This window comes from Cryptomeria japonica, chromosome 7 (assembly GCF_030272615.1).
Source record: "Cryptomeria japonica chromosome 7, Sugi_1.0, whole genome shotgun sequence".
Classification (NCBI taxonomy): domain Eukaryota; kingdom Viridiplantae; phylum Streptophyta; class Pinopsida; order Cupressales; family Cupressaceae; genus Cryptomeria; species Cryptomeria japonica.
In genome coordinates this window covers 164,245,315-164,265,240 of record NC_081411.1, presented here as the reverse complement: position 1 = coordinate 164,265,240, position 19,926 = coordinate 164,245,315, and the positions used below count along the sequence as shown (strand labels likewise).

Here is a 19,926-nt window from a genome sequence, read left to right as displayed (position 1 = left end):
GAACACTCTTCATCATCATATGCCTTGATGGTAATTTTTTTTGGAGAATTCATAGCTTTATCAGAATATCCCGATTGTTTAATAGTCCTCAATGTATAAATGTTTAGACCTGCTCCTCCATCTATCAGGACTCATTTTATTTGATGTTTGTGTATAAAGGATTCAATGTGCAAAGGTGCATTATGTGGTTGACTTACAGAGGCATCGTCAACTTCTATGAATGTAAGTGAGTGTGGAATGGAAAGGTATCCCACCATGGCTTGAAACTGGTCCATGTTCAGATCAGTAGGGACAACAATGTCTCTCAAGATTTTATCAAGAATGGCTTTATGTGCGAGGGATATGCGTAAGAGGTCAAGGATGGAGATGAGCGAGGGTGTCTTCCCTAACTGTTCTACAAGGTCATACTCAGGTTTGGTTGATGAGGAAGCGATGTTTTTAGCTGGAGCACCTTGCAAAGTGAATTTACTGCGACGGGTTGTAACATGACATTCAGAGGTAGGTTCAGAAGAAGATCCAATGCCTTTTAGGACAATTTTGGGTCTATGGGTAGAAGTCTCGGGCATTTTGTTCTTGATGATAATGGTAGAGACATAATTGTCCATCGAAATGTGATTGATAGTTGAATCATAGTTATAAGATGTTTTGGTATAGTTGGTCTGGTCATTTGTGGCTTTAGCTTTTCCTTTATCATGCTTTGGGAATGGTTCCTTAAACATTTCATGTTCTTGATTGGATGAATGTCCCTCAATCTCAATGTCACCTCTATCAATAAGATCTTGTATGATGTTCTTCAGTCGATGACAATTTCCTATTTATGTCCCTTTCTCTTGTGAAATTTGCAATACTCATCATCATTCCACCAATTTCATTTGACCTTTGGTTCATATTGAGGAAAATCCAGAATAGTGATTACTTTGTTTGCCACTAGCTTCTTGAAAACTGACTCAAGTGGTTCTCCCAATGGGGTGTACTTCCTTCGTGATCGGGAAGTTGTTTGAGTATTTACTTGATTGTTTGTAGAGCTTGATCCCGAAAAAATAATTTTGGGTCGCACTGTATTGGCATCAACAACACCATCATTGACTGTGTTCTTGTTTTTGTTCCAAACCACATCCTTTAAAGTCATCTTTGTTTTCCTTGAATATCTTAATGACTCCTTGTTCAATTAGGACCTTTTATGTCACTAAGCCTTTTTCAATGATGTCCTTGAAGGTGGAAAAACAAGCTTTTCTTAGGTCATAACCAATGTCTTTGTTAACATTTTGGGTGAACATTTCTACCATTCGTTTTTGTGGAATTTCACAAGAGCATCTGTTGGCTAGATTCCTCCATCTTTGTAAAAATGATGAAAAAGATTCTCCATCTTTTTGCTTGGTGTTGCACAAAGTAGTGACTGATATGTCTGTCTCTATGTTGTATGAGAAATGTTGGATATATGCCTCTGCTAAGTCACCCCATGACTTAATTCTAGGTGGAAGTTGGGAGAACCATTCCATAGCTTGATCACCTAAGCTCTATGGGAATAATCTCATCAAATATGTCTCTTCTGCTGCTACCTCAATGCAAGCTATGAAAAATTGTCTTATGTGTGCCTTAGGATCCCTTTTTTCTCTGTACTTATCAAACTTAGGTGTCACAAAGTGTGTAGGAAATGGAGGCATTGGAATGCTTTTGTCAAATGGATAAGGACATATGTCTCTCACTGTGTATGTTGGCTTCGGTGTATTTATGTCCTCCATTTTCTTTTGTAAATCCTTGATTTGCTATTCCAAATTCCTCTTAGGTGGAGATCGACTTCTTGGACCATACCCCATGCCTGAGGCACCAATTGGAGGAGCATGTTGCATATATGGATGATATTGATCATACACATAATCATATGGAGGAGGTCTATAATGATGTTGCGTATATGGACCACTTGGTATAGAGTCATTTTGAGGAACGACATATCTGCTTTGTCCATGTATACCATACTCTATAGGAATGTCATGAGTTTTTTCTAGTGTGTTGCCCCAAAATTTGATGTGGGGTTTCCTTGTGTCCAAATTTTGAACATGACTTTGAATATCCAGTTGCTTTGGTGGTTGATCCTTAGCATTGGTATGTGATTGAGCATATTTTTCTGCATAAGACTTCCATAATGGTCTGTGAAGGTGAGTATCATATGCTTGACCATATGTGTAAGGGACCTCTGGTTTTTGAAACAAAGATGAAGGTGATTCAGGCACAAGATGTGGTCCTCTATTACCTCCACTATTAGGCCTCCTTTGATCCATGTTGGAGTGATTTTGTTGCAAAGGTCAATTTTCCATTATTTGAGACATGTCAAAATCATGAGGGATCTTGGTTCCACTTTGTGTCATCACTTGTAGAAAGTATTGTCTATCTCTCCTCATTATTTCCTCAACCAATCTATTGAAATGGGGATTCATAATGGTGTCTTCCACTTCTGCTGAATGTACGGAGAAGTTGTCCATATTGTCATTGTGTGTATCATTGTTGTTTGTAGTGTCCATGTTCTCAACATTTGGAATGTTTCTATAGGCATCCATGTCAGGTAATGTAGTATGATCAGAATTGAAAAAGACATCATTATCATAATCATAGGCACTCATGTTTGTGGACTCTTGAGCCTCTTTATCTTCTCTCCTAGATTTTTGGGAACAAGTTTCAACCATGAACTAGGTATTGACCAGGATGTGTGAGACTAGATGAAAATGGAAAGAGTATGGAAGACCAAGAGTTTGGATGGAATGTAAATGAATCTAAAGTTTACTTGCAATGTCCAAAGTGTAAGACCAAGTATGTATGTAATAGAGTAGGTGTGGCTTCCAAAGAGATGATAGTTTCTCTTGATGAGGTAAGTTGACCTTGACTCTAAGTAAGACCAAATGAGACCCAATGGTGATAGACCTTGATGAGGGACCACTTAGCAAAGTGTTGTTGTATGTAGTATGTTGACAAAGTATGATGAGGACAAACAAGTGACCTTTTGACTCAAGTTTAGACAAATGTGAATGTAATGTAAGCTGTAAAGCAATAATGGACTTTGTGAGACCCAAAGACAGGTTGAATGCTAGATGAAAAACCCAGAGAGATAACCTAGGAAGCTCAATAAGTCTTAAATTGGTTGTTCTTGTTTGTTGAATTATGAAAGTTTTCAATCCTGAACACAGACGTGCCTATATAATTCACAGACGCGCTTAAAGGACACATATGCTATTCTGTCAGACACAGACGCGCTTAAAGGACACATATGCTATTCTATCCGACACAAATGTGCTTAAATGACATAGACGTGGTTTTGTCAGACACAGATGTGTTTCTGAGATACTGCAATGTTGCTCAAAAGACACAGACGCGTTTCTGCCCTTCACAGATGCATTTAGATGACACAGATGCAGGTCTATCAAACACAGACACATTTCTGTAAACTTTGTGCAATTTTTCCAATCTGTGAAGCTATTTTGTTGTGACCAAATTTTAATGTTTGACTATTTTTTGTGACAAAAGGACACAGTGTTGATGAGGACTCAATGTTTGCAAGTGTTTAGACTCAAAGACTCCAAGGAAAGTGTGTTGTTTGAAATAAAATTGTTTTGCATACACTTGAAGACACAAAAGACACAATGTTTTGATGTTTGGTCTTGAATGTTTGATTGTTCAAAATAAGTCAAGCACAATTCTTATGGCTGGCCAAGACAATAGTTGTTGATCCTACATGGAGTTTCCCTCGAGACTACGCTATTCAAAGCGGATACTTAGATGCTTGACCCCACTAGCTCCACCCTCGGTACTCACTTCTCGGGGCAGCCAAGCATCAATCCACACGAAAACTCCGTGTGACGAACTTTGTATCTCTACTAAGAACCGTATGTGTGTGGGCTGCTACCAGAGGTCCGACCTCCTGCCCCAACAACTAGAAGGATTTTGACTTTCAAAACAAAAAGGTGCTAGTAAGGGCATCTGCTCATGTGGCCATACATGCAGCACTTTTAGCTCTGTAAATATAGAAGGCTCCCAGCCGGTAGGGGTTATGCCCTACAAATGATCAAATAAATTTGATCAAACGAGTTTATGGGGAGACATAGTGTCAGTAGGAACTAATCAGCACATGTTATCCATAGTTTTCACCATGGATACAGTTATTTATAGTGGTTTGGAAGACGATGGCTTTTCTTTTGCTACCACTTGGGTTGTTCTCTCCTCACTAGTAGTCCTAATGACCACACAGGGAGACAAGCCCTCTAAAGATTAAGCAAAAAGAGCCTATTGCTCAAGACACAAAAGACAATGGTTCAATTTTAGTGCACCAATTGAAGTGTTTGCTAGTCTATGAAAACAAGACACACAATAAAAACAAAAAAACCCTTGCCAAGGACCTGCAACAAAGATTTATTAGTAGTTTGGATTGTTTGAAATAATCACCCCTTCCTACAAGCACACGAGTTAGGTAAATTCTAGATCTAAAAGACTTTATGAAATAGGGGCCTTCAACAAAATGATTTTGCTTCCAAGACAAGCTACACCACTTTTGTTAGCTAGATTTGAAAATGTTAGCTCAAGATAAACCAGATCTAAAATTCGAATGATGAAAAACTGAATCAATAAAACAAAAAAAAATGCAATAACCAAACACAAACGCAGTTGTCATAGACACAGACATTGCCAGAACACACAAACGTGCCTAAATATGACACAGACATGGCTCCCTTACACGAACACATTTTCCTAATGCAGACGCCCCTAAAGACTTCATAGACATGACTACGGAATACAAACGTGTTTCCCAAAATTTGCAAAAAGAAATAAAATATTGTCGAATATGCAGACATGGTTCTAGATGTCACAGACGTGGCAGAAAATAAAAGACGCGATCCAAAAGTGTGCAGACGTGAAATATCAAAATTTAGTCAGAAATGTCAGATCTGCAACCTCAAAACAAAATCTGCAACAAAAGATGTTAAATGCAAAAGGGACAAGAGTCCCACCGGGCGTGCCAAAATGTATACGGTGAAAATGGAGAACAACAATTATGAAAGACTAAATAGATTCAACCACAAAACCCTAGCCTAACAACAACAAAGATCCACCATAACATATGAAAAATACCTAAGACAATGTAAATCAAATGAAATCACAAAGATTATACCATCACATGTCTAATAGGGTTTGGATCTCCATTCTTCCTATCTCCATTGATCTTGCTTGATATAGTTGCTCTCAGATTTTATATGCACAAGAGCTCAACAAAGAACGAAAATGTGGTTGCAAGTAGGATCACATATGAAAGGGTAGTGTTGTCAATTGATCAAGTAGTCAGTTAGTTAGTTAGGGTTTGATAATGAAGGAAGCATCTCCTTATATAGAAGACACTATAAGAAATGGAGGGATAAGATTGAGAGGTGTAAAAGATAAATGGTCGGCTATGATTAGAGGGTAGGTAAAGAAAATAAGAAAATAATAAGAGGGTAGGTAGTGTATGAATTAAGAGATGAATGACATGTGTCATAGGTAGAAAAGGTTAATGAGTTAATTAAATAGATAAAGATTTATTTAATTAATAGAAGAAGTGGGATCAATTAAATAAATAAAATATTTATTTAATTCAGGAAAAGGATAATTTAAATAAATAAATGTATTTAATTAAATGAAAAATAAGGCTAGAAGAGGATAAATCAATTAATTAAATAAATAAATATTTATTTAATTAATAAAAGAATTAGGTTAAAATAATTAAATAAATAAAAATATTTATTTAATTAGACATGACAATTTTAGGTGTCTACATCATCAATTGTGGTTGGTTACAAAGTTTACTAGTCAAGCAGACACAACTTTGTATCTGATACTGCCATTTACTCAACATGTCAGATGCTGAAATAAGATAAAAGGTATGACTTGTGCACTGTTATGTTGAATGCACTATTGAGAAATTTGAAGAAATTCAAGCAAGATAAGAAGCATACTTTCAAATATGGAACTCTTCTTATTTTCTTAGCCTTATATTTCCTGAATGAGATACACAGTGTGAAAGGGAAGGTCCAATGGGCATATGATAGATTGGTGGCTATGCAGATAAAAGAAGGAATTATGGGAATAGGTGATGGTCCAATGAGGACATCTACTTTGTGGTGATACTTCAAATCCTTCGAGGGAGCAGTGAAAAACAAAGAGAGAATCCCAAAGGAAATTGTTGAAAAGTATGAGCAAACTATATGCTTCATGGTGGACAAGGATCAATGTCTAATGCAAGTAGTATAACCCAAAATAGTTTGGATCATGCCCATGGGGTATGAAGTAGATGTAGATACCCTGGACATGTATGCTCAACACATGCTCAGTCAACCGATGAATGAGAAGGAGGCTAGATTTGGAACCTATAAAGAAAAAGATCTTGAATTGCATGTGCAATTTACTAGCCCTTCCAGGAAGAGGAAAGTTACTAAGATGGCAGAATAATTTGCAGTGCAAATGGGATTCATCCGGGAGGAGGTGAAGCAGATGTAGGATAAGGAGGAGACCCAGTTGAAACTGGTGCCCCCTAAAGCCCAACCTAAGAAAACCAAGTCTGCCCCTATTCTTGTAGTGCAACCAAAAGGAGCAAGTCCATCTGGAAAAGGTGTCCTGAAGTAGAAAGAAAAACCAAAGAGGACATATGTTGTTGTATCTCCAGTGGCCTCTAAGACCAAATCAAAAGAAGAGGCAATTAAGACTAGAAAGAAACGTGAATTTTTTAGGGTGGTGAGAAATCCTCAATCCGGTGGATCTTAGCCAACCAAGAAGACAAAATCTGAACTAGCACCAACCAAAAGACCTAAGAGAGGAAGAAGGGTAAGAACTGAGCTTGATGAAGTTGTTGAATCTAGTAATTTAGCAAGTGTATATATTGTTTTTCCTCCTCTATCCACTAAACATTTAGTTGATCAAATAGTTGCAGATGGTAACTTGAAAAATATTAGTGCATACTATGTTAGCTTTGATGATTCTGATCAAAGGTAGATTGAGGATGCTATAATCTTCTTTTTGCATAACTTTAAGAAATTTCTAATTGAACTTGAATAGTCTATCCCTAAAGACCTATACAATATAATTGATGCAAGAAGACTAACAACACAGAAGATTGATAGGGAGATGAAGAAAAGAGAGTCGATAAACATATACACAGGTATATCCCAAGATGAATCCAAAAGGCTCAATGAGGAGGCCAATAAGAAGGAATTTAGAAGCCAAAACAGAGTGAATAGATCGATGATTGGGAAAGTTGAATAGGTTAGAAAAGAAATAGAGGATATATGGAAAAATATTATCAAGAGTCACCCTCTATATGCTCAATCAAGCAAAACCACTCATGTGACAGCTCAGGAAGGTGTCTCTAGTGATAAGAAGGATGAAACTCAGACTGGGGATCATCCAGAAGATCAATCTCATGATGTTGATCAGAATCCTCTAGTGGTAGAGATAGTAGATATAGTTGACGAGGAGCTTGAGGTTGATATTGTACCCAGTGGAAAAACTGGTGCAACAGGTGAAGCAAAAAGAGAAGATGTGCAAGCTTCGATGGGTGATAAGGCAACAAAGAAGGATATCAAATCTGTTGAGGTGGATAAGGGTAAGCGAGTGGAAATTGACACTCTTCCAGTTAGGTCCATATCTCAAATTTCAATAAATTTTGATGAACCTTTGGATATTGGGAAAAAGTCTCCCACTGAGAAGCTTATGCTCACAGTCGCTATTCAATCTCAGGCTAGCCAGGATCTAGTGATGTCTGGATCTAAATATAAGAAGGTAATTTTGATGTCAGTTAATATTTTGCAAAAGGTGGCTTTGAATGTACAGTTAGATTCTAATGATATCCCCTCTGGTAAATTACTTCATTTGATTAATAGTGTAAATATAAATTTTGACTCTTTAGAGAAGTCTGCTACTTAGAAAGTTTTGGATAAATTTAAGGATGTTAGGATGTAGACATTCCAGAAGATGATTGAGAATGGTAGAGTAAGATTAAATAAAAGATTGCAGATTATTTCTGATGCATTTTCAGAAGGTGGTAAATTGTACAAAACTTGTCTAATTTTGCCTAAATTCACTGTAGATATAGACAAGCAGATAGATGTTTTCCAAGGAAAACTTTCTTGTATTTTATAGTCCTTTCATCCTAATGTAGCACTAACTAGCAGTATTGAAGGGTAGATTATAGCTCTAACTAATCAGATCTCAAGCCTTCAAGCTGACAAGGACAAAATTTTGAGAAAAGTTGGTGAACTACGCAACCTGATTACCCCTCAGTTGGACACCATGTTGTGTAACAAAGTAGATTGTGTGAAGGAGATGGCCCGACTTGTGCCATCTGATTTAAAGGAATTAGAGACTCATGCCAAACTATATTTAGTGCATTCATTATAGTTTTGGATAACTTGAAAAGTGGATGGGACACTCACCTAGAATTTTTGAAGATTGTTTATACTGATATCTTCAAGTATTTGTAAAGTTTCTGGTGAATATCTTTGTACATAAGTTTCGGTATGCAATTCATCTTTGGGATTGTTGTCAAAGGGGGAGAGATAAGGTAAGAAATGTATAGTGTCAATGGAGTGTACAAATTTTTGATGCATATTTCTGTATTTTTGATCTAAGGGGGAGCCTTAAAATTCTTTCATTCTTGATCCAATATAGAGGCTTCACAAGTATCAACACTTGGCCATTTTTCACGTGTTGCCATCAATGCCAAAGGGGGAGATTGTTGGCAATTGACACTCATTCGGTGCTTTTTGGTGCTTGTTTATTGGTTTAGGGTTGTCATTGATGGCAACTCTTTACAAAAATTCGATTTGGTGGTCGTGATTCTTCTTATCTAAAAGTGGATGTTAACCAGTAGCCAGTTAACAGGTAATTCATGGTTATTTCAGTGCAGTTTTGGTCTGGCAACTCTCCACTGATTTCGGTGATTGATTTTGTGTTCAAGGTGAATGGGAAGACTTCTAGGAAGTGTGTAATTATATAATTTTGGTCTGGTGCTATATTTTGTCAAAGATTCAAGCCGACTTGCAACTACACGTTACATATCTGGAAGTCGACTTGAAGGAAACTATTTTTTGTATGTCCAGATATATAAGAGTGAATTGGTGAATTATTTTTGGTATGTTGTAGTTGTGATGATCCATTTTGAGGCAATTGAGCACAGTTTCACGTGCGCACTTGATCCAATAGTTGACTGAGACAAAAAATAGAGCAGTATAGCAGAGCAGTGAAAGTCACATACTTTGTGCTTAACCGAAACTCATCTAAGCCTAGTTTGATGATACTTTAGAGTTCATTCATTGTATATCTTTATTGTAATTGACTGTAAGGTAGTGAGCCTTCCTCCGGGTTGTTTCCCTTATTGTAATTGAGTAGTGAGCTCTAGGAAGTGAGCCTGAATGCAAGTGCCTTCCCCAAATTGTAATATTGTTTTTCTACTGCCCATAGTAGAATAATATTGTGGGTTCAAGTCCTACTGTGGTTTTTCCCATTTGGGTTTCCACGTAAAAATATTGGTGTTATTCTTTTGTGTTTTCTTATTTCAGTTTCATGTTTATGTTTCTGGTGGTTGAAAAGTGAGGCAAAAAATTTGTTTACTGGTAGATCACTGATTCACCCCCTCTCAATGATCCTTGATTCCAACACACACACACACACACACACACACATAATCCTATATATTATTATGTCTCAAGTTCAAATGATGCGATAATTATCAGATGCATTGATATTAATAAAAAAAACATTGTATCCCTTGTGGAAACTCTAAATAGTTTTGTACTCTTACATTAGGTTATATGTGACTAATAAATTGATCAAGTTGGAAAAGTTTTAGACATAACTATATTGGTGAACTAAACATTGGAAAAATATATTGTAGAGGTAATAGGTGTAATAAGTTTATGTAATATTATTTTATCTTCCTTTGTTAATGACATATTATATAATTTTAGAATGGTGATTGGGTATTGGGGTAAATAAATTTTATTGATCCCTTAAGTATAAGAACCTTAGTATAGAACATAGTATATGTAAATCAAATGGAACTATTTTCCTATGAGTTTGTGTGAAGCAAGGTAATTTGTGTTGAGTTGTACGCTTAACATGAAAGTCGATATGATGAAACCTTGGGAGCATGTATGTAGGTGTCTTTTGAGAGACCTTGTAAGGAGAACTACATTTAACTTTGACTTGTTTGTAATTAGGAGCGTAGGTGGTCCTTGGGCGAAGGATGTGGTTGTGACCTCAAGTCCATAGGGGGACAACTCCCAATTTATGCAGTTGTTCCTAATTGGTTAGACCTTTTATCTCCACTAGGCTTCAAATAAGGTTGAAGTGGGTATTATATGGTTATGAAGGGATACGAAATATAATCATTGGTATTTAATACATTATATTTTTTACATATTAATTTAAATGAAATGAAGGGGTCGACTACCTTATATTTAGTGTGTTTAATTAGTGAGTAGAACACATCTTATGTTGGATCCAAGTGACCTTATGTGCTTATGAAATTTAATCCTAGACCTTTAAGACTTTGTGAATATACTCCAATATTAATCAATTGTGATATACTTGTTCTAAATTAGGAACCTCTCTTCTAGTTATAGTGCTAATCTAGGTATAGGTGCTAACTTTTATGACAATGGATGTAGTTAGGACACTACGAGGGCATAGGTAGAGGATTGTATTCGTCTAACACATAAACTAGTCCTCTCTATCCTAGGTGATCAGAAAAGGATAAATCCTATTACCTGCTTAAGGTAAGATTATCCTCTAGATATTGACAATAGTCAAGGAGCATACTATGTCGATAGGCTTTCAGCTGTACCACCTAGTTGTGGATGGATACCGCTTGTTGAATGTACACAAGGGATACTCTGGATTGATCTAGGGTATTGAACAAATTTTGCAGGAGCATGTAGGATTGGGGGCCAATTGGATGCCGATGATGGATGTCCTTGTTGCTTAGTCATCCAATGGACTATGAGGAAGAGTTTCTAATAAAGAATAGGTAGGTAATAATTGGACCAACTTTATATTATAGTTTTGGGGATATCTTGATGTGAAATTGCTATAATTGACCTTGTTAGGATGAGGATTGACATTTGATGTAGTATGGGATACATTGAATCTTGTTTCCACTTGCTCATTGGTGTAGAGGGCCAGACAAGGGAATGTGTCCCATGGTGTAGTGTGTAATGCATTGATGTTCCTTTTATCTAGGATGCACTAGGGGTAAGTGTAGCTAGTTATTATGGATGTGTTAGTCTCTCACTATCTATGTCTGACATACATTGGAGCTATTCATTGTCTATAAGTGACATATGCTAGAGCTATTCACTATGTGTGATATGTATGAACTAGTCACCATTTATTTATGGGATGTGTGGTTGAGTCACTCTCTATGGAATTGGGAATATTTGAAGAATATGGCCTCTATGTGATTGTGTATGATTGTACTCTACCTAATGGCTAATGGTTATCTTCTATTAAAATAGACTAAGTTAATTGATTGCATGAAAATAATAATCAGAGTTAAAGAGAGATCAAGGATCTCATACAAGAGGAGAAAAAGATGTCCTCTAACACTCTGGGTGAATGACGGAGCCTCTGGATTCCCTTGAAGGGATACATATGCAAGGTAATTGCGAATGAACCCTTAAGGCATTCATCTAGGTCTAGAGATGACCTTGACCTCAAGAGCCTACCAACTTTGACAATTAGCATAAGTGGTGGAACCACTATGGTAATTGAAGAAATTATGAAATCACCACTTCTATGCTAGAACCAAAAGCTTGACTGATTAAGATGGTACATGTAAAATAATTAAATTGTAATATCCAAAGAAAAAATATTACACTAAAAATATATCTCCTAAAGTTATTTCTACAATTAAAAAAATATTCATAGCCTATTAAAATTACGTAAAGACAAGTTGGATTTACAACCACAATGTCCTTAACCTTTGAATCAGCTAATTTTTGAAAAAATCATCTCTTTCCAGCTTTTTACTCAGAGACAATACGAAATGTTGTTTCATCTGCCTCTTATTTCCAGGTAAAATTGAAAATAAACATTTTCTTTGCAATAATTCTAGCTTGATTGTTACGCTATAAATAATATCCAGTAAATTTTAGAAATCCGAAAACATATTCCTCTGGGCTTTAGAAAATATCTCTACTTCTGCTTTTTCTTTCACCTTTCTTGATTTCTTCCTATTTTTCTACTGAGTTAACATCCTTCCAAGCTGGCGCAGTAAATAGACTTGCTAAAATTGCTTTCAAACTAAACAAACTATATTCACATCTGACTCTCCTTTCCGGGTAAGTTTAAAAACATGCAAAGTGTATGCAATAATTCTAACTTGATTGTAAAAACCCAAAAAGGATTCCTTAAGCTTTAGAAAATGTCTTTTCAGTCCTGATTCTTGTTCACTCTTTCTTTGTTTATCTTGTCCTTTGATTGAGATAACACCCTCCCCAACTGAGGCCAAAAATAGACCCGTGAAGATTCCTTTCACAAATATGTGAAATGCCCATCCTTCTGTCTTTTCTTCTTAGGTAAGAGAGAAATATGCATTGCATTTGTATGAATTCCAACTAAATCCAAATGCCATAAATAATACCAAATATTTTGTAAAGTTCCAGAGAAAATTCCTACAAGTTTTAGAAACTATCTTTTAACTCCTGCTTTTTAATTTTCCTCTTCATCTGTTTCTCCTTATTTTACTAGTGAGTTAATGTTCTGCCCAGGTGGCGCAGAAAATGGACTTGTCAAAATTGCGTGACATCCCCTTCCATCTGCCTCTTTTTTCCAGGTATGATTAAATATGATTAAAATCAATGCATCCAACCCTCTTTTCGGACTCCACTTTGCTTTCTTCCTTAGGGTTTGCGATTAGTTTCTTGAAATTACTTTGTAGAAAACTGGTATATATTTATGCAGCGATTTCTATTCGAATTGTCTTTTGAATATATTGCAATTCTTCATTTTGTTGCTTAATACGATTGTAATATTCAGGTTATACAATCTTAGTCCCTGCAGGAGTTACGTTCAGTAGAATCCAGGTACTTGCATATTTTGTAAATTTTGCATATTTACAGTGTATCACTAGAGATCTGAGGGTTTAGGCAGCAGTGCTTTATCAATTTTAATATCAGAGCAATTTTTTATTTCATTTAGAAATAAATAAAATATTGTAACATCAAAACTGAAATAGTCTCAGCCAAGTCTTTGCAAATTCTAAAGACGAGAAGCTTGTAACCTTGACGACTAGAAAAGCTGTATAAGCTATATGAAAACATTATAGTGATTCTGGTACGATCAGTTTTGTTACATCTTATTTTAAAATATTTAGTATATTAGTAGTAGCTCCTCTCGCTGCCATGTTAGACTGATAGGGGATTTCCTGTGAACCTTTAGTTGGTATAAAATTTATAGGAAAATTGTCAATTTATAGACCATTAAAATTATGGATCATTTGAATAATGTTATTGTATTTGGTTCAAGTTTGACGATAGAGCATGTTATTAAGGTGTTTTGTTTCTTTTCTTTTTTCCCTTTCCCTGTATTTGCATTTCTGTAGTTGAATAGGAAAGCTTGTTACAATTCATTCTATATAAATAATTATTTTTACAATAGGAATTATTTATAATTGAAAAGTTGTTTCCATTTATGTATGGTTTTAGAATTGATTTGTTGAACAAGGATTATTGGAAACAAGGATATGAGTAAATAAGGAAAGAAATCTCTTACTCTAAGTGATCTTTTCATGTGGGATTCTAAAATCGACATCTTCAAAATTAGTAGAAGAGAGGGAGTCTTATCCTTCTTATCTTCTGGACATAAATTAAGATCTTCTTAGGATTATCCTTAGATGTTTATAGGACCATTGAACTAATGTGTTAGGAGAGTAATGGTCTAAGGAATGTAATTTAATGACATGACATGTGAGTTTTAAGATGAAGCATGTGGAAAGGAATCAAACCTTGTTTCGATACCAATAGATTGTTTTAGATCAATAGATTTTGATCTCATCATATTGAGATAAGGAAGGTAAGGTTAGAAAAGAAATACTCAAAATTGAATTTGTCTAAGTCAATATCTCTTTCATTCGCTTGTCTAAGTCAATATATATGTAGAAAAAAGTGCAAGCTAACAAAATTATTGTTGTGGTGGTCCTTTTGTAAGAGTTTTTGACCACTAGGACAATGCTCTATACACTGTTGCCAAATTTTGGCCTCTCTCCAATTCTCATACTTGGCAATGTTGATGAGGTCATAACCAATCTACTAGAAGAGACTATATTTGTCAATCTAATGAATCTTACATACCAAGGAAAAGTGATAATAATATCCATGGATGATCCTAATCATCATGATCTACTTCCACCTCTTCTCATGCAATGGTGAGCCTAGTTGGCCTAACTCTAGCAAGGTTCATCAGTTGGAGCTATCCATTTCTTTAGTGTGCAGTCAACATCCTTCAGAAGATACTCCTAAAGAAGAGGGTGCATTCACAAGCTATAAGCTAACTAATTATAATGCTATCGTTGTTGATGTTTAGAAGAAACCTCTTGATAGAAAATCCACTCCTAGAATTATATTAGTTGCTTACTATTTTTTATGTTATGTTCAAGCTGGGCCCTTTGAATAATTCTCTTTAATTTGAACTTTGTGATCCTCTTGATCTTCGCAACATAATTTTGTTACTAGGAATTATAAAGCATTCTTAATTATTTTTAGTCAGCTTTCTACCATACCGAGAAATATGATCTCCATTCGCTATGCACTCCCTCCGACAATATTATAAATATGCTTTCCATGAGACTGGGATCATGGTCGCCACAAAGGGTTTCGCATGTGTTTGATTCCAGAAAGCAGTTCTGAAAGCAGGAGAGGAAGACACTGCCATTAAGGATCTTGATGGTTAAATGGTGAATTGCAGGGCAATCTCTGTTGGGTATACAAATACCCGAAGCTCTACTGTCCTAATTCCAATGTTTTTACTCCCCTACACGTGCAGCCTAAAGGCATGATTCATGAAAACTCATGCGTAAATTCGTAAAGTTAAAGGGTGATGAAGACAGGAGGTTTGTCTTTATGGCTTCGATGTCCAACGATAGATGATTTTCTCCTGGTCTGTACTCCTTGACATTGCCTCCCCTGTTTTTACAAAGATTAGGGTAACTTCCTACACTCCTCTATAAATGCCCTCTCCTGATTTTACAAAGATAAGTGATCTCTGGAGATGGCAATAGGTTAGAGTTTAAAAGATCTTCTCTTTCTGGGTTTCACAATATGATGGATTCAGAAGGGACTGGTGGAGGATTTTCTCGCTGGCCTAAAAAGCTAAAAGGGGTCCTAGAAATTAGCTCCGATATGGACGTAGTTGAGCACAGGAGTATTCCCTGTTAGTGGAACTTAACATGCAGTCTTTCTGTGATTTATGGTGATTGTGATTTGAATTGTTGTTTATGTTTAAGCTAACCAAGGAGTTCTTGTTTTTAACTCTCTTCATCTTCCAGTTCTCTTTCATGCAAACAGTTGTTGATCTTCAGAAATTTCATGCATCTTGTGCATAATTTCTGCTCATGTGATCTATATATTTTTTGTAATTCATACAGATTTGTAATAATGAATATGATTGAATTGCATTCATTCAGTTTTGATTTTATTCTCTATTTTGCTTGTAAGTTTTGTTTCTTTCTTTTCTGCTAGATCTATTCTATTTTGCAGTGATAGCTACAAAATTCTACATTGTATCAGAGCTAGATTGCTAGAAAGAAGAAACATCTGACAGCTTTCTACGAAGATTGTTATCTTCATGGAGGAAGATGTAAATCTATTTTTCTAGATACATGCACTCTTCCTGAATAAAAGTAGAAGATTAAAGTTTCTATTAACCAATAAGCTCTGCACTCTTCTTCTATTGGTAGCCAAAAGTGTTCTTTGTTCTAAATTTTTGTCTACATGAGATTCCAATGTTGCAACTTTGTTTGCTCCTAGAGATTCTTTCTAGTAGGGTTCCTAACTACATGAGATTCTAGAGTCGCATCGTCGAGTGCTTCCAGAGTTTCTTTCTAGTGGGACATTATTGAGCAATGGATATACAATGGCATCATCCCAACCAGAGGTCATATTTGCAGTTCTTTAGTTTGGAGAACATTTTTGCATATTCATATCTTCCTGTCTTTAGATGATCAGTTTTTGTATTTAGAATATGTAGAATATGTAGAATATGTACCTGTTTGTTCATCCATTTGAGCAATGTAGAATATGTACAACTACATTTTCAATGTATCCCAGAGGTACTCATGCAATGGTTTCTATGACTCTGATACAATTCTGTTGCAGTGTGGATTCATTTGCACTTCTTCTTCATTTCTTCTTTAGGTTGAATAAATTGTTAGGAGTTTCTCTCAGTTGGGTTTTCTCCTTTCTTCTTTGTAATTGGGTCCTTGATTAGGTTTTGTTGCCAAGACCCATATCTCTCCTTAGTTAGGCTTAAGGGCGGGTGTTAGTGCAACTTAACATTCAGTCTTCCCGTGATTTATGGTGATTGTGATTTGCATTGTTGCTTATGTTTAAGCTAACCAAAGAGTTCTTGTTTTTAACTTCCTCTTCATCTTCCATTTTTGTTTCATGCAAACAGTTGTTGATCTTCAGAAATTTCATGCATCTTATGCATAATTTCTGTTCATGTGATCTATATATTTTTTGTAATTCATACCGATTTGTAATAATGAATATGATTGAATTGCATTCATTCAGTTTTGATTTTCTTCTGTATTTTGCTTGTAAGTTTTGTTTCTTTCTTTTCTGCTAGATCAATTCTATTTTGCAAGGATAGCTGCAAAATTCTACATTCCCAACATGCAATGATATGTAAATTTTCACAATTTCAAGCTGAGATTAACTGACCTTCACTAGTGGATCTAAAGTACCTCTAGAAGATCTGCAGTTATCCTTGTTCACGGGGTATTTCATCCTTGAGTTGTAATCATGGAGAAGCAAATAAATTTTTGTAAGTCTACCTTGCAATGATGGGGAGAGAATTTACTGTGTATCAGGGCCAATTTTCCCTCTTCCGAACATCTAAATGACTCTAGTGATGGGAGAGAATTTACTGTGTATAGGCTCACTGGGTTGATTGCCATTGCTAACACGTTGGGCAAGCTTGTTTGCTCGGCTGATGAAACGACAAACAAGCCATGTATTCCCTTTTCTCCTATTAGTGTAGACTGTAGATATGAGTATATAAATCAACATTAATGTAGGTGACATAATTTGGAGACAACCGGTTGATTATGAGAATCGTACTTTCATATTTAGATGTTTCGACCTCAGGCATTCTGCCTTAAAATGTTATAAAAAGTTTTCTAGAAAGATTGCAGTCAAGGCGAGTTATTGTTTTGAATAGCCCTGAAAATATAGTGGTGGGTATCGAAGCCTCTCCCCCTCCAGCTATGCATGATGTTCTTGCTTCTTAGTTCATCCTTTAAAAGATTGTCAGTTAGCCTGAGAAAGACAGTCTATGTTAATAATGGATGATCTTATAGGCACAGTTAAAAGTATAGAAAAAAGAAAAATGGTTACGCATCTGATGACTTATCTTTCAATTTGGGAAATGTCTTTTGAAAGAGACAGCATCTTAGATTTTGAATTGAATACTCATTTAGAGTAAGGAGTGATGTGAGTTACTGTCAGTTTTCAGATTAAGTGGTTGTCCAGTTTTAATGGAAGATTTATTCTAGTAGTTAGTTACTTGATTTTTAATGAAAAACGATAAAAAAAAATTAAGATAATTATTTATTATTATTGATAAGAATAGAGAAAAGAATAACTATTAAAAGAGTAAAACAGAATGAAATGGAAATACTGATTTTGAATTAAAGGTCCTTGTTCTCATTTCTTTCTCTAATAAATGCTTGTCATGTTTGAATAGACTTGGATGAAACTTCATTGTCAAAGCAGTCGTGTGGAATATAAGAGACAAACAAAATGGCTGAACTCGACATCCCCGGTTCTGATAGCAAAGCTAAAGATATTCCAATTGTTGAAGTAAATGGCATTGGCAGAACACTTGAAATCGCTGAGGTAAATGACGAAGGCAAAACACAAAGCAGTGCTTCAGTTGGATCATGGCTAATCCAAGTAAAAAGCACATTCAATCCTCCCAGTAAAATGTGGCAAGTCTCTAGAAAGGTTTGCATTTATAGGGTGATTAAACGCATGATGGTTTCTAATCCTGAAAATAATGCTCCTTTCGTTATATCATTTGGGCCGTATCATCACCAAAAACATCCTCAACTATTCACAATGAATCAATATAAACTCGAAGCAATTCATAGAATGTTGACAAGATTGAAGATAGATGTCACTAGCTTGATTAGAGAGATTCAAAGGCTGGAGAGTAAAATAAGAGAGTGCTATGCAGAACCAATTGAAATGGACGGAGAAACATTATCTTGGATGTTAGCAATGGATGCTTGCTTTATTCTTGAGTTCTTGAAAAGCTCTGCACTAACAAGGGATGAAAGTGATACGGATTGTTTTAGCCTTGTTTTTCAAAACAAAGATTTTGAGAACTGAATATTTGGTGGGATATTAGATGACATTATGAAGTTAGAAAACCAAATTCCTCTGTTTATTCTCATAGAACTACTCCAGTTGGAATTTGGAACTCGAACACTTGCAATTGCACAGTTAGCTGCTCTGTTGAGTACCTACAAAGTGTTTTGTGGATTTCCACTTTCTTCATCATTGCCAGGAAATGCTGAGCTAACACTGAAGAAATACATCGAGAAAGATCCTTGCCATTTACTGGATTTGTATAGAATGATGATTAAAAATCTGTTATCACATTCGAATCTGGAATCAGCTAGTCCTGTTGAACAATACAGCTGTAATGGTCCAATTCATAATATCAATGGCAAACGTAGACGTTATGGGCGGTGGATCAATTTGAAACTACCTGGTTGGATGCAAAAACTCAGCTTCATCGATATATCTTCTCCCGATGAAAGCTACTCTACCTTATGTACAAAGTCTCCGGATGATAGCAGGTCTACCCTCACTGCGGAATTATTGAATGGCGCTGGTATCAAATTCCAACCAGGCAAAATTGGATTTGAAAAGAGAAGATTTGGAAGTAGTTTGCTTTCTCTTCCTCAAATCCAAGTGTGGGACAACACAGAGACATTGTTGCGGAACTTAATGGCATATGAAGAGTGTCGAAGGTGCTCATGGTCTCCAGAAGAGACACTAATTTCACATTATGTACATCTCTTCAAAGATTTAATTGATTCAGATAAAGATGTTTATCTGCTTCGAAAATCTCAAGTCATTTGGAACTTCGTGGGCAGTGATGAAGACATAGTACGTATGTTCAACCATCTTACAGATGGAATCACATTCCATTCCATTCAAGAAATTGAGGTGGTGATGAAAGAGGCGAGAGAACATTATAACAGTCTATGGAATGTGTGGATGAAGCAATTTAAGAAAGAACATTGTTCGAAACCATGGTATATTCTCTCCCGTGTAGCGGCGACACTCGTTTTGGGTATGACTGCTGTGCAGTGTATCTATTCGGTGAAGAAGTAGAGTAGAATTTTTTTGCCATAGTGTTCCATGTTAATAGCACATAATAGTAGAACAGGCTGATTACATTGTATTTGTTAAATTAAACATAAAATTTTTATGATGATCTCGTTGTTAGCTAAAGGAAGAATTGGTTTACTATCACAGTGAATGATGAATTTTAAGGAAAAGTAGTCAGCTAAAGGTAGTTCATTTATTTCTTAGCAGTTTGTTTTCTGTTTGAAGAACGAGACTTTGTGGTGCTGTCGACACTGTATTAAGAAGCGTAGACGCACTAAAATGGAGTTAGTGATTT

At 35.8% G+C, this 19,926-nt stretch overlaps 1 protein-coding gene across 1 annotated transcript; it reads left to right on the top strand.

Annotated features, from left to right (window-relative positions):
* The first annotated feature begins 18,647 nt into the window (after positions 1-18,647).
* Positions 18,648-19,634, top strand: LOC131078276 (putative UPF0481 protein At3g02645). The gene has a single exon (XM_058015941.2). It carries the CDS (start codon positions 18,648-18,650, stop codon positions 19,632-19,634), a length of 987 nt encoding a protein of 328 aa, XP_057871924.2.
* Positions 19,635-19,926: the final 292 nt, after the last annotated feature.

Bases quoted from the DNA above. Each gene is read 5' to 3' on its own strand.
- LOC131078276 (XM_058015941.2), top strand. From the start codon at position 18,648: ATGAAGTTAGAAAACCAAATTCCTCTGTTTATTCTCATAGAACTACTC.